Source organism: Lycorma delicatula, chromosome 11, assembly GCF_047948215.1.
Source record: "Lycorma delicatula isolate Av1 chromosome 11, ASM4794821v1, whole genome shotgun sequence".
NCBI classification, from domain to species: Eukaryota; Metazoa; Arthropoda; class Insecta; order Hemiptera; family Fulgoridae; genus Lycorma; species Lycorma delicatula.
In genome coordinates, this window is record NC_134465.1 from 23070838 (window position 1) to 23086451 (window position 15614).

Here is a 15614-nt window from a genome sequence, read left to right on the forward strand (position 1 = left end):
ACTATCCAGCCTACCAGTCCCTGCCATTCTCAGCTGTGAAAAATGAAAAATCTAAAGCTCATTTACCCATATACCCGTATAGTATGAATTTTGAAAGCAAATGTTTTTCATATTTTTCCAGAAATATTAAAATACCCAATGTTTTAATCAGTACATATTTCAACCATTAGGATTATGAGCATTGTTTGGAAAGTACTCAATCTGATAAAGAAAATAAGATTTTCAGAAATTTTTTCAATATATCTTGGAATTTGATGCCTTTAGACCAGTGATTCTCAACCTTTTAGCTCCACAAACCCCAAAGCTTTTTAATACCAAAACATTGTGTAAAAAAAATGTATAATGAATATTTCACGACCCCCCTAATCACAACCCAATGAAACCTAGTTAAAGCTATTTAGCTGTACTGATAGCGACAGATATAAACATACATGTATGAAGAGTACAAACATGAGCAATTACAGTTTTTAACTTGATGTGCCATCGATGTAATTGCCTCGGCAGACATTTGCATCAGTAAAATACAAATCAAATTTTGCTTTCACATAGGCCTCAAACAGACATCTTTACATCCAACCTAGCATTCCCTTAAACTAACTAAGCGAGACCACAGAAGCGCAGACCCAGCGCCTAGTCCAAATTTGACAACACCGTTTGTGATTGTGAATGCTTCAGATAGCGAACGAGTTGTAAGTTAAATCAGTGCTACACTCACACCAATCAAAATTATGTTTTACGCAACATAGAAATTTAGACCTACACCCAAATAAGTCGACAAAATTAGGTCACCTAACAAGGGAAACATAACCTTATTCCGGTTCGCACAGGAGCCGGGGACAAACCCTGCACTCCCACAATGACAGTTATTTAAATTATGGCTTTACCTCATTAGGTGGAAAGCCACAGTGCATTGTTTGCTTTCTAGTCCTCTCCATTGAAAGCATGAAGCCATCAAAATTTATTTGACACTTGGAAACTAAACACCTGGATTATAAAATCAAACACTTGGAATTTTTTGAAAGAAAATTACATACTTTGAGAAATCAACAAGTTTCTATTTGTAAATGAAGCCATACTGATCAAAGTACACCTGAAGCATCTTATCTTGTAGCATTAAGAGTAGCTAAGGTATCCAAACTCTATACAATCGCAAAATTACTGCCAGAAATATTGACTGCTGCAATTGATATGGTCAGTGTTTTAATAGGCATGAAAGAAGCAAAGAAATTGGAAAAAAATTTACTTTCTAATGACACAGTCAAGATGAATTGATGATACGGCTGCCGATGTTCACGATCAGATAATTCAGCAAGTGAGTTCAAGAGAATATTTTAGTATTTAATTTGTTGAATCAACAGATGTAGCAAATATTTCTTATTTCCTATGTTTTATGAGGTATGATTGAGATAGGTACAGATCAATCAAAGAAAATATGTTGTTTTGCAAATCAATATCTGGTCATGTAACAGGAAAATATCTTTTTGATGAAACTACAAAAAAAGTTAATCGGACAATATGTATTGCAGTACTTCTGTACTTACCTTGCTGTATTACCTTTGCACAGTGCTGTGCAAAGGTAATAATAGAAAAAAACAGTGGATTTCTTAAAAAATTAAAAAAATCATCTTATACCAAGGGTGGAATGGATGCACTGCTTCCTTCACAGACGTGCTATTTCCACAAAAAAATATGCCAGAAAATTTCAAACAAATTTTTTGTGAGTTTTTACAAATGTTTAATTTTATTAAAAGTTGACCATTATATAATAGGCTGTGCGCTAAACTGTGTGAAAAGAAAAAACTCTTCTTTTCCGAGTCAGATAGTTATCACGGGGGAAAGTGTTAATCTAGTTATTGGAATTGCAAGATAAATTAATAATATTTTTCCTGGATAAATAAACAGCATTCTCAATGTTTTTACAGAATAATGAGTATATGTTGGTGTTGGCTTACTTAGCTGATGCATTTTTGCATTTAAACTACTTGAATCTAAATTTACAAGGATGTGATAAAAACATTTCATTGATGACAAAGTTCAGGGTTTCATTAGGAAGCTTCTTATCTTGATTTTCATCTTCAATGCAAACATTTTGATGTTTCCACTCGCTTCTAATTATATTGAGAAAAATTTGAATGAAGAAGACACTATTATTCACCACAGTTTGAATAACACGAAAATGCATTTGCATGGGCTGAAAATTCAGTTGGAGTATTTCCCGGAAGATAAAAATGATTTCTCAAAGCAATGGGGTACTGAATCCATTTAGTGAAAATGTTGTTGCAGCTGCTAAGTTACCAATTGAGATTCACGACCAGCCCATCAATATGTCTGAAGATAAAAGTTACAACTACAATTCATATCTGAAGATTTAGATACATTTTGGTTTGCTTGTCGAATATGGAAATTTAGTCACAGAAGAATTGAAAATATTAATCCCTTCCACCACATCTTACCTCTGTTTTTTTTCAAATACGGTCGCACTAAAAACTAAATATAGGAATCGTCTTTTATTACTTGAAAACAATTTGCTTTCGTGTATTTCTAATGTAGATCCATGTATGGAGCAACTTTTAAATGAAAAGCAAATGCAACTATCTCATTAATTTATTTTCTTTACCTGTATACTTATAAATGTAAGTAAAATGTTTATAATAAATGATTTTTTTCTCATAAAATTATTTTATTATTTTATGTATAAAAGTTGTAGGCTAATTAATTTCCTGACCACCCCCTTTTATTTCACTGCATCCCCCAAGTTGATAAATGCTGATTTAGACCAATGACTCTCCAACTCTATATTACCCTCAGTTTAATGTGATTTATCCAACTAGCCAAATAATCGCAATAATCCCAGAAATCACTGGGAATCTGGTGACCACAATGCATGTGGAAGCATCTCAAAGTGGAGGTCATGGAGTTTTTGCCGCAACTAGAGGCATGTGTGCAGGTGCATTACTCTGATAAGAGAACACTTTCTTTTTGGTCAGATGTGGATATTCAGCCTGAATAAGCATCCTTCATTTTTTGATCCAGTAGTGAAGCGCAATACTCTCTGATGATGGTCCTGCCTTTTCCTAGTAGTCTATTATCACCATATCATAAGAATCTCAAGAAACCACAACCATATTACGTTTCCTGCAGATGGAACTGTTTTTGCTTTCACCAGCTCCCAATCACTGTTTGGTCTCATGTGTGTTAGATGAATCCATGTTTCATGTACTGTTATAAAATGTTGAAGAAACTCTGCATAATTACATTTAAATAAGTCTAAAGACCTCAAAAAGTGTTCAGTCAACTGCATTTTTGGTTGACTGTTAACAAACATGGCATCCGTTTGGCAGAAAGCTTTTCATACCAAAACATTGTGTAAAATGTAGTGGACACTATGTTGAGATGTTTGAAATGTCAGCAAAAATCAGTCGGTGATAATCTATACAGCATTTTGAGTTTTTGTGATGATTTCATTGGTCATAACAGTTTTTGGGCATCTCGAGCATTCATCAAATGGAATGGATATATGACCGGATTTAAATTGAGCATCCCACTTTTTTACTCCTGAAAATGAAGAGAAAAAATCTTTTAAAGTGGAATCTATTTACTTTTTTACATATTTGTCAGGATTAACTCTTTTAGGATAAACAACTTTATAAAATCTTGAATTTCAGTTTATCCATTTTTCAGAAAATATCAAAACTTATTTGCCTTTGTTTACCACAAACGAGCAAATAAACTCATGAAACTTCACAGCACAACTTCTAAAGGATTATACTTGACAAATATCATTTTGTCATAATTGTGCCATCTCTGTGTAGGCTGAGAACTTTCTGAACAACTTAGTATTGTACCAGATACCAAGTCTCAGATATCAATGATTCACTAGCTTTTCAGGTTTCATTATTCTTTGCATGGAAAACCTAGCAATTTAAGAGCTTTACTCACAGAACAAGGATCAAGAATAAGGAAAAGAGTCGATCTGCCTATTAGATTAGGTTGGGATAGTTTACCATCATCATACAGACCAGGGATGTCTGAATGGGATGTCTTAGAAATCACTTAATGAAAAAAAAGTTAATTTTATACTGTATAAAACCTTTTTTGAATTTTTGTTGTAAGTTGCGATTTATTTGAATCAAAATTATGACAGGATGTAAAAAATGTACCCTGCTTTCCTGGTAGTATATTTTCAAATTTTTATAACATTATTAAAAAGTTTTGTAAAATAAAATAGCCATTTAGTATTATATTTAAGAACAGAAGTTTTTCTGTTATTAAGAATTTTCTTGTTTTTTTTTTTAAGTTCGTGGTATAAAATTTTAATATGGTAATTGTTAAGAACAAAAAGTTATTTTAATTATCAGCATATGTAGGACATTTTTTTTTTGTTGAGCTGAACACTATGTTTTATCTATGTTATTACAATACTTTTAATTAATTAATTAATTAATTATTACAATACTTTTAATTTTAATTAACTCTGTAATGGAAAAAGGATTGTAAAGGAAAGAAGAATTTCTATTAAAACTGGTAGCAATTTTGGTCATCTGTTAGAAAAGTCAATATACAGTTGCTCCTTGTAAAACAAATGTATTGAGAAGTATATAGTCTGTCTTTAATTTATCCCTATATGAAATGATTGCACTTGGATTTTTTCTTTTAGTACTGTTGCTGGTATAATTATAGCTAGAAAATAGAGTTTAAAATAGCACTTTAATAGAATTTCTTCTAATAGTTTTGTAGTTAATAATGTCTGGTGTAAACAGGTAGAAAACTTCTTAAGTATGTAACTGAATAATATAGTTTGATAAGAGACCATCAACATGTTGATACCTAATGATCATAAAACCACCGTCAATTGAGTTGGAGTAATTATTTTCAAACTGAGCTGAAATGAAGTACTGTAAACTGATAGAATGATGATCTTGAACGCTTAAAAAATAAACTTATGTTCTGAAAGATACTTGAATCTAGAACTGCAACAAAATACAAAATTTTGAAATAAATTGATAATCTACAATTTAATTATGTAAAAGAGAATTTTTCATTTGTTGGAATAGAGCTTACTAGGGCATGAACGGGAATAAAAATGAGTCTTGAGTTTTAATTATATTGATTATAATTAACGTTACAGTTTTGAATGTTCTTTGTTAAACAGCATGACAAGATGTGATATAGTTTAATTTTAAAATGATAAATGCCTCACTATCAAATAAATGAAACTTGTTCTTCCAAAGATCTTTTGGAACTAATTATTGGTATCTTTAATAGAGTTTATAATAACATTGTTGTTAATAGTGTCTATTGTAAAAAAGTAAAAAACTACTTAAGTTTGTAATTGAATAAGATAGATTGATAAGAGACCATCAACATATTCAGGTGTTGTGTTGCTTTTAGTGTGCATTATTCATTCAATTATTAATGTTTTTGAATTTTTTATTTACACTCCTACCAGAAGAAAATAATTAGATACTGAAGAAACGCTCATAAATTCATTCTTAAAGGTTTTTGGTAGAACAAATTGATGTGTTTGAAAATGAGTTGTTAATAATTTTTAATGATTATAAGTATGCTGTTGTTTGGTCGAAATGTAAGTAACATTCAGCATATTTTTTATTCAATCTTTAAAAACATTTTTTTTCAGGGTTGAAGGACTAGTTAATGGTGTAAAATTTGATAAAGATAACATATTGTTAACAAATAGCGATCAGATTTTAACTGGATATAATGTTTTTGATAATACATCTGATGTTTTCATTAATAAACTTTTTACTGATAATTATATTAACAATATTAATTTTACAGACCTACTTAAAAAACAAGTAAGTTCATTTATACATATAAGTCGTAATTAATAATTTTCCAAGTTTTTACATATTTGTAAATAAAACTTAACTGCTGCTTTACTTAGATGATTTATTATATTTTTTGTTTCGTTTCTCCTTCTCATAGACATCCGAGCTTCTGATTACCTTTGTCAAGGTTGTTTCATCATTCTTCTTTACTATATTATCTTCTGTTGTATTATAACACCAAAATTATAATAAAAGAATGTTGATATAAATGCCAGTAAAGGAAATCGGTTTAATGAATAAACCAACAAAAAATATGTAATTCACTATGCGAGTGTGATTATTTATAAAACATAATTTTTCCACTTATTGCTTCATTTTTTCCACTTTTTGTATTTTCATTGTATATCTGTTTCATCAGAATATTTTATGAAATTAGAGTAAAAACACAATTAAAACAAAAAAGGCCAGTTTAAAATCTTCGTCCTAAAAATAAACTGTATTTCTGGCATTGCAATCTCTTGACAGATAATGAAACTATTGTTTTATACAGTATATTGTTTCTGACAGAACAGAACTTTGTACTTATCTGCAATAGAGCTATAGCAGCTACACTTGTTTTGTGTTACTTTAACCAGGCAGTAGCATTGTTGAATGTCAAGCCTGTAACATTCCTTCATCTACAAACTCTTAGTTTGTAAGATTGTTAAACTCAATCTAGATCCTTAATCTATAGATTAATTATATTTTATAATTTTTTTTTGTAAATCGCTTACATAATTCTGTATTGTAGTGTTAATGCTGAAGAAAATTTTTTGAATAGTTATTTATTTACATTAATTTGTTTTTTATTAGTATTTTAATGATTTTCTTTTAAACAGATGTATAAAAATGAAAATATTACAGTAACTGGTGATAAAGTTTTCTTGTCTGACTTGTCTGCAAATAATGTTATGTTACCAGAATTTTATGGTGAATTAAATTTATCCAATCTAAATGATGGTATCTTAAATTATGAGAAGTATAAAGCATTTAATTTTCATGATGAATTTGAAATTCTTAAAAATATACGGAAAAATGTTGAAATTAGTATTTTAGGTGGGTATTTTTTAAAATAATTTTTATAGTTGCTATGTACTATTTATAATCACATATTTCAAGGTAAAATTTATTACTAAGAAAAGAAATGCTTTGTCAAAATTAAAAAAAAAAAATAGTAAGAAATTTGTATCAAATTTTATTTGTTTTAATTCTTATCCTATGAAATTTTTCAAAAAAAATTATTTGTAGTCTGTAAATAACAAAAACAGTATAACATTAACAATAAAACAGGAAAAAAAAAGTTTTAGTATCATACCAAACAAAGATAACATGAAAATTTTCTGTTAATCACTGATATCTCAAGAACAATATCCCATTTTAATAAATGGTCTTCATTTTAATGCGCTCTTTAGGTCTGCTGTTCTGTCAGCAGCAAGATGATCAAAACTTTGCTACCAATTTTTAATTGACTTCCTAATAAGGTAGTGAGCTCAAAATTGGCATATACAATTATTGTGGATAACAACATAATGGAACATTTTCACAAACAGATTGTTTTCAATAGAAAATTAGTTGTTTCAAAGGTGAACAACTTCATCTGAAGTTGTTCGCTTTTGAAACAACTAAAGAAAGAAAGTGTGTGTGTATGTGTGTTGTCTGCTAACATGCTTCATTTTCTATTCTGTTGATTTGCTTAACTTCTTGACAAAATGCATTGAAATTTGCTCTATCAGTGGAAAAGTTCCATAAATAATCTCAACCCAAGATTGATGAGTTTTTTCATTTGTTGCAAAGCTTTCTTCCTGTCAGTCTGTCTGAAATGAATTTTATAGAATATTCATTCTAATGTATAAATAATGTAAATGTTCGCATTGCTGTGGTGTTTCTGCTAATCTTACTCGTGAATGATACAAACAGCCAAGTTCTAATCTTCTTTAACATTTGTCTGGTTCCTCAGTTTGTGTATGGTATTTTAATAATACTTGTTCACTGTTCTGATGTTTTTGATAGTCATACTTTTGAATGATACAAATGATCATGTTCAAATCTGCCGATGTTATTTTGAATTTGAAGCTGCTACCAGTTACGATAAATATTGCCTTGAATCATTTTAATTTAATTTTGCGTTGTTCACTTCCTCTTTTAACTTTATTTTTTTAGTCTCCCTTATTTTCCTTTAGAAGTCATTACTAATCTTTTCTTGTCATTTTTTGCACCCTTTATTATTATAAATGAAACTCAAAAATTGAATTATAAATAAAGATAATTAAAGAATTTTTAAAGGAATTGTGAAATCTTAAAGATCCAAAAAATTATTGGTAAAAATTGAAAAACCAAACTTTTTAATTACATTTTTTGGTTAGAAAATCAGTTTTATTGTGATATTTAGAAGAAACAATATGAATTGTGTATGACTTTGAGGACTGATTAAAAGTAGTTTGGGAATAATACATTTTACACTGCAGGGTCTGTCAGTCTAAAAATGAAATCAATACCCTTATTAGGTACCATGATTTATTTTATTTATTTATTTTTCTCTTATTTGAAATATGATCTTTCATTTGACACTTTCTAATATGTACATATTTCAAATCAGATAGTAGATAATTTTTTTGAATGCCATATTTCTAAAATTAAATTATTCCTAAACACATTGAAAACAACATTTTTTAAGTCAAATTTTATATTTCAGGTTCAGTTATATTTCTGTTGGGATGAATAGTGTTTTAGGACCAAAACCAAAAACAATACAGAATAACTTTATGTTAGAACTAGCAACTATTGATTATACAGTAATTTCTGAATATTACAATAATTTTCCATATACTTTTCCAAACAAAAGCATTTTCATCATTTAATGCAGTTATTTAAAAGGATTTCAAGTACACAAGCAAAATGCACTAAAGCAGTCCTTCACCAGAGAAATAAAAGACCACCAGTTATCAGGTTAATAACAAAAAATCACCAAACTGCAATAGTCATAAAACTTCATAAAACATTTTTGTTCCTCAATACTGTATGTGTATGTATTCAAGGAAAAGCATGCAGTGAGTGATTTTTACAACAGTTTGAAACAAAACTTATATTTGATTCAGGTTTATTCAGTTGTGACTGTTAGATAGTTGTATAAAATTTGTAATTCATTAGATGACAGTCTACATAAATGCATTATATTTGCTTGATTTTCTTGGCCAGAATTTATTTTTATCTAGAATTCAACAAACTTAACAAGAAATTATGGTTTAGAGACAGAATTGAAAGAATTAAAATTTAACTTGTACAGATAGGTTTTTAATTGTTCTTATAAGGAAGGCAAAGTACTTAAACCTTGCTCCTAAAGGGTTAGGAGCAAGCATAGTAAACTGCTGCAAGAAGTAAAATTCCAAAAATTATATTTGGCAAGTCATCAGGAGACTTATAATTGCTTAGCGTCATCTAAACTTGTTGTTGTTCATTGTCATCTACATTTTTTGCCTTCTTATAAAAAAAAACAAGTTTTCATATCTTTGCTGGAATGAGCTTTTCAGAATTAAGATAAAAAAACAATAAAATTTAAAATTCAACTGGTTAGATCTGGATAGAAAATAATTGTAAGATGTAATCTGTTCCAAGATTTTTAGAAGTCTGTATTTATTATATTTTCATCCAGTAATTACTAATTATTGTTAACATATGTTTTATATTAAAAAATTGTATATTTTTCAAATATGTTGTTAAGAAAATGTTTTTGTAGTTAACATTATGCTGAAAAGATGTAATTTACAGATTTAGTTAACATGAAGGTCTACATTAGATTTCACCAAGAGAAAATTAATTAAAAATTATTTGATGACAGATTAGATTATCAAATTTTTTAGGATAATAAATTGCATTTTTCAAATTATTTATCAAATAATACCTATACGATACAAAAATTGTTGACTTTTTCACTGCAATTGGTTTCTTGATTCTAGTTGCAGTTGAAAATAAGAATTATTTAATTTTCAAAATAAATAGATTGTGAAGTAAGGTACAATTTGAACACGGTGTTAGCACATCTTAGTGGAACTAAGGTGTGTGTGTGTTTTTATATATCTTACTTTGGATCTGTTTACATTTGACTAGATTTAAAGGATTGTTTAATTATTGTGCAAGTTTGGACTAATAATGTTTTATGGAGTTGATATATGGTTTTTTTTGCCTTCAGTCATTTGAATGGTTTGGTGCAGCTCTCCAAGATTCCTTATTTAGTGCGAGTCATTTCATTTTGGTATACTACCTACATCCCTAACAAATTTATTTTACATATTCCAAATGTTGCTTCCTGCACAATTTTTCCCATCAACCTGTCTCTCCAATATCAAAGCGACTACTCCAGGTTGCCTTAAGATGTGGCTTATAAGTCTTGTCTTTTTTTTAGCTATATTTTTCCAAATGCTTCTTTCTTCACCAATTTGCCTCAACACCTCTTCATTTGTCACCTTATCCACCCATCTGATTTTTAACATTTTCCTATAGCACCACACCTCAAAAGCTTCTAATCTTTTCTCTTGTCAGGTACTTCAATGGTCCATGTTTCACTTCCATATAAAGCTATGCTCTAAACAGATACTTTTAAAAAATTTTTCCTGATGTTTAAATTAATTTCTGATGTAAGCAAATTATATTTCTGACTGAAAGTTTGTTTCACCTGTGCTATTTACATTTTATATCACTCTTACTTTGTCCATCTTTAGTAATTCTACTTCCCAAATAACAATTCTACCTTCATAGTCTTTTTTTGTCCTATTTTTATATTCAGTGGTTCATCTACTTTATTTATACTACATTTCATTATTTCGTTTTGTTCTTGTTTATTACATGTGGTAGTTCTTGTGCAGGACTTCATACATGCCATTCATTGTTTCTTCTAAATCTTTTACTTTCAGCTTGAATTACAATATCATCAGCAAATCTTAGCATCTTTGTCTTTTCCCCTTTGATTGTTACTCTGGATCTAATCTGTTGTTTAACATTATTGACTGCTAGATCTATGTAAAGATTAAAAAGTAACAGGGGTAGGGAATATTCTTGCCTGACTCCCTTTTTTATATGGAGTATGTTACTAAAAAGCTTTATTTACAAAAATTATACGTGTTTCTTATAATTTTTAATAATTATTGTTATTATTGGTTTTAGGGCAAGCATACTTGTTAAAAGGATGGCAAGTAGTTCAACAAATCAAAGGTAATGTTCATTTACTAGTTCCACTAAAATCATATGATATTAACCCAAAATTTACTATTGGTCTAATAGCATATGGGAATCGTGGGTATTATTTAACTGTTCATACGTGGAATGAAATATTACAACACTTTGTCGTGAAACCAGGTAATTAATTAATTTGGCTTTAAATAACATAATTAGAAATTCATTTGTTTTGTAAAATAACAGGTATTGATAAAATAAACCAAGCCATTCATTCTACATCAAATTTGTATTGACAAAAAATTATATTATCTGTATAACAATAGATGTGTTGTAATAAGTATTAAAAATATGTGCTTGTACATGATTTTAAATTAATGAAAGGTCAGTGAAAATATATTTATATAGATAAATCTATCCAGTATACAGTGATTACTTCTTGGAATGTATCTCTAACCAGATGATTATAAATCCTAAATTTTCTTTCTTGGTTTTCACCAAAATAATTAATTATATATGATAGTTTTATGAAACTGTAGAGATTAAAGTGAGTATCCAGTGTATATTCAATTGTAGTGTCCATTTATTAAATCTCCTTTCATATTTATATTTCTGCTGTCACTTTATCGAGATTAGTGAGTAATAAAACTGTAATGTGATTAAAAATTCCTCCTTTGTAAGCTCACTTAATAAAGGGTATAAAACTTTTGTAAAGACTAACCAGAAATATGTACATTCTGATTTAAATTTAAAAAAAAATTATTTTTAAAAATTTCAGTGGTGAATACTTTCACCACAAAGTTGTTTGTTGAATGTTTACCAACAATTACTTGATCATATTATCCTTCTGATTTTCATTTGACTCCCAAGAACTAACCTGGGTAATTGTTTTAGATCTCATTTCAGATATATCTTTTTTAAGTCCTATAACAATATCAACCTGACATGAATCATTAGTTACTCCAAAAGCAGCATATCCTTTATAAAGAAGAACTTCATCTTATGCTAGGCTTATCGAAGAAAATAAAGTTATTTGTTGTTTTCTTTGACAAACCAAGCTCACCAAAAGGTAGATAATTTAGCTTATTTGATAACCAGTAACAGGAATTAGCATACTTTTTCATTGCTAATTTACATTAGGCAGAATATTTATTTTGTGTTTAAAAGGATGAGTGTAAAAATATAGTTTTGAGTTTTTTTCTATTGAAAAATAAATGATATGTAAATTTTATTAAAAGATGAATAATACCATCTCTAAAGCTGTTAATTTATTGATACCACAAGAGACTGTGTTATGAGGTTTTCTGTTTATTTTGTATGTAATTGAAATTAAAATAAGTACTTCACTAGTGTAAAATTGTTTACTGACAATACCTTGGTGTATATACAAAATGATGACATAGATAGCACTGAAGTGAAACTTCAAATAGATTAAAATAAAAATAGAAAATCAGTGAATCTAAATAAAGTTAAATTGTAGCAAAACAAAATTTATATTAAATTACAAAAATCAAAAACAGTTTCAGTAAGAATAGATGATTCAAGATATTAAAAAGTAGAGTATAATAAGAAGTTTAAATTCAACAATCATATTGATCAAATGTCTAAAAAAATGTCAAAAATTTAGACTATGTTAAAGCTGTTAATTTATATAAAAATATGGTGGCACCTTATGTAGATTTTTGTGCCTCAATATTGTTTTGTTGTAATGAGGTACAAATTGACAGAATACAGAAGTTATAAAACAGAGTGACGTGAGTGAAAGTTAATTGATTTACAAGCATTAATTTCATGTTGAAGACATTATATTATTAGAAATAATATTAAGTAATGGATATTGTTCTTAAGCTTAATGTTAATTTTTAAGTAAGAAATGGGAATGTTCCTGGGTACTTATTGAAAGATATCAGATTTGTCAAAAATGTTAGTAGTTATTCTTCAAAGAAAAAAATAAATTTGAGGATTGAAAGAACAAAAAAAGTAACAACACGAAGATAATTATGTTACAATCGATCTAAATTATATTTAATGGTGTGCCAAGAGAAGTAACTGATGATGTTATTAAAATAAAAATTATAAGAGTACATCAGTAAAATTTAAGATTATAATAGGAAAAATTACGTGAGAATGAACATTGAATAATCATGTAATATGCAAACTGGGAAATGAATTAATTTTTTTTAACGTGACAAATTATTAGCATTAGATGTTTCCAGATAGTGATGTATTATGGTAAAGAGTTAATTAATGTTTAAGGTTTGTCTGTGACATTATTAAAAAATTTTAGTTATATGAAAAAAATATGTTTATATAAAGCTCTCAATCAATTAATTTCTTTTTTTGATTTAGGTCTGTTAACAACAAAGTAATAACATTTTTAACATTTAACTCACCACAATTTTTTTTTTTGTTTATGTAGATCAGTTAATTGTTTATGAAAAAAGGTGCTAGATTCCTGTATTGTCTTGTTTGACATTTTGGTAACCTCTAAAAATACTAAAAAAGGAATTGTTCAACAATTCTATTTTAGTAATAGTTACCATGTGGGAGTTTTATGTTAGCAATAAAATAAAAGTTAAGTATATTTTTGAGATTAATTTAAAATAAACTTGTATTAATTATCAAAAAATTTATTTTTTGTCACAATATTATGATGTAAATAAAAAAAAATCAATCTTTACAGTTTACAGATACAGTGTTACGATTTCACCACACCTTGTTGCTCCAATCGCAACCTATGAAACTGATAGTGGTGTAAAATTGAGCAAATTGTTTATAGTTACAGATGAACGTAACTACTCAAATAGTAAGTTTTGTTATAGTTCATTTTTATATTTTTGAATATTAACAATAACACATTTTTTAAACTGTATGACATAAATATATAACAGAATTAAAAACATAGTTTGTTTTAAAACCAACTATGTTTTAAAATAAAATCAGTAAAAATATCCTTAAATTTTATATGTAGACAAATAATTATAATATGGTTCATTAATAACCCATGTATCATAAAATATATATTCATGTATTAATGAATATTATTACATTTATGTTATTTCATTTTATTTGCAAATATTATTAAAAGATATTCAATCATTTTGATTTTTATTCATGTTAACTAGATATTTTCTTTTTTTATTTCTTGTTTATTTCATTAAGAGTTTTTAAAATGTTTTATTCTTAAAAAAGAGACTGTTATTCAGAAAAATGCATTTAAGAAATTTAATTTTTTTAAATAAAAGAGTACGATTTGCAGTAAAACCATCTTTTAGTTTTTCTATCCAGTGCTCAAACAGCTGGCAATGAAACAGCTGTCTAGGAATATATAAAAGAGACTATACTGTATTTAAATAATAACATTATAATTAACATCTTAATTATTTTTTGTTTTTCTGTTAGGTGATGAACAAAGTTATCGTAATAATGTACCTCAATATAAAGGTTGGTTATTTAATTGGGATTTATCCATGAATAATGCTCCATGGCCTAATTCATCGGTTCCTATGTACCATCCTGGGCTACTACTACACGTGTTTGATAAATGCTATCTGCTATTAGACACTGGCAAAGGGAAACATTGTCATTTGTATTGTAATAGTCATTTACAACAGACTTTAAGTTGTGAAAATGTTTTACAGGTAAAATTTTATCACTTTTTTTCTTAGCATCTGATTATACCACTAGAGTAGTACTCTTACAAAGTAAGGGCATAAATCCAAAACTTGTAGTCAAGCAACTAATATGTTGTATATCATCAATTCTTATATCAGTGTTTATAAAACGGAAAACTAAATCTGTTCATGAATCAATCTCAATCGCTTTACAATTTACATTAAAAGTAAATCTTGTTTAACAAAGAAATTATCACAAATCACTGTTAAATACAATTTTATAATGTGATGCGTTTAGTTTGTTCATCTAAATGAACAAACTAAATTAAAAGGAACAAATAAAAATACTAAGTGTTTTTTGTTTGATGAACTTGCCAAGAAAAATATAATACTTATTTAATTAGAATTAAAATAAAATTATCCTGAATTATTTCACTTGCAGTTATTGAATTTTTTGATCATGTTATGTAGTATATTAGTTTAATTCTAATATCATGATGTTCAACAATAAGTTTTCTATTGTTTTCAGTCTTTTCTGAATTGAAACCAAATTGTTGTAGTACTCCACTCTTTTTAGGCTGAAGAAGAGTACTTAGGATTGTACAATGTTATTGCAAAAAAGTACAAAGAAATGAAAATGAATACATTAGACAGGAGCACGTAATTGACAACACTACAGAATCTTTTCAATTTCTTTAGAAGATGATCGTGGTAGTGAAAGTGACAAGGGAAAATCAGAATTTAGTGATATGGATGATGACATTCAAATGCTTTAATTTCTAAAGTGTTATGTTTATTTCTATTTTTGTAAATTTGTGTATTATTTAAATTTGTGTAAAACATGTAATAGTTAGTGTTTTTTTCTAAAGATCTATAAAATAATCTATATAACTTCAGTTATTTCATCATAGGATCGGCATAATATTGAAAAACAAAGATTTTTAGCATAAGGTATATAATTTGTTAGGGATGTAGGATGTAGGGGGTACACCTAAATGAAATGACT

At 27.9% G+C, this 15614-nt stretch overlaps 1 protein-coding gene across 2 annotated transcripts in view; it reads left to right on the forward strand.

Annotated features, from left to right (window-relative positions):
- The window catches only part of clos (closca), a 112100-nt gene that overhangs the window by 93508 nt on the left and 2978 nt on the right, over positions 1–15614 (forward strand). Inside the window, exons 26-30 of one of the 2 annotated variants that reach the window (XM_075378787.1) lie at positions 5639–5816; positions 6668–6884; positions 10986–11177; positions 13678–13800; positions 14397–14635. In XM_075378787.1, the coding sequence (XP_075234902.1) occupies positions 5639–5816; positions 6668–6884; positions 10986–11177; positions 13678–13800; positions 14397–14635 (949 nt within the window). Of the gene's footprint in view, positions 1–5638; positions 5817–6667; positions 6885–10985; positions 11178–13677; positions 13801–14396; positions 14636–15614 lie in introns of those variants that run through there. The other variant, XM_075378788.1, reaches the window with a different exon arrangement.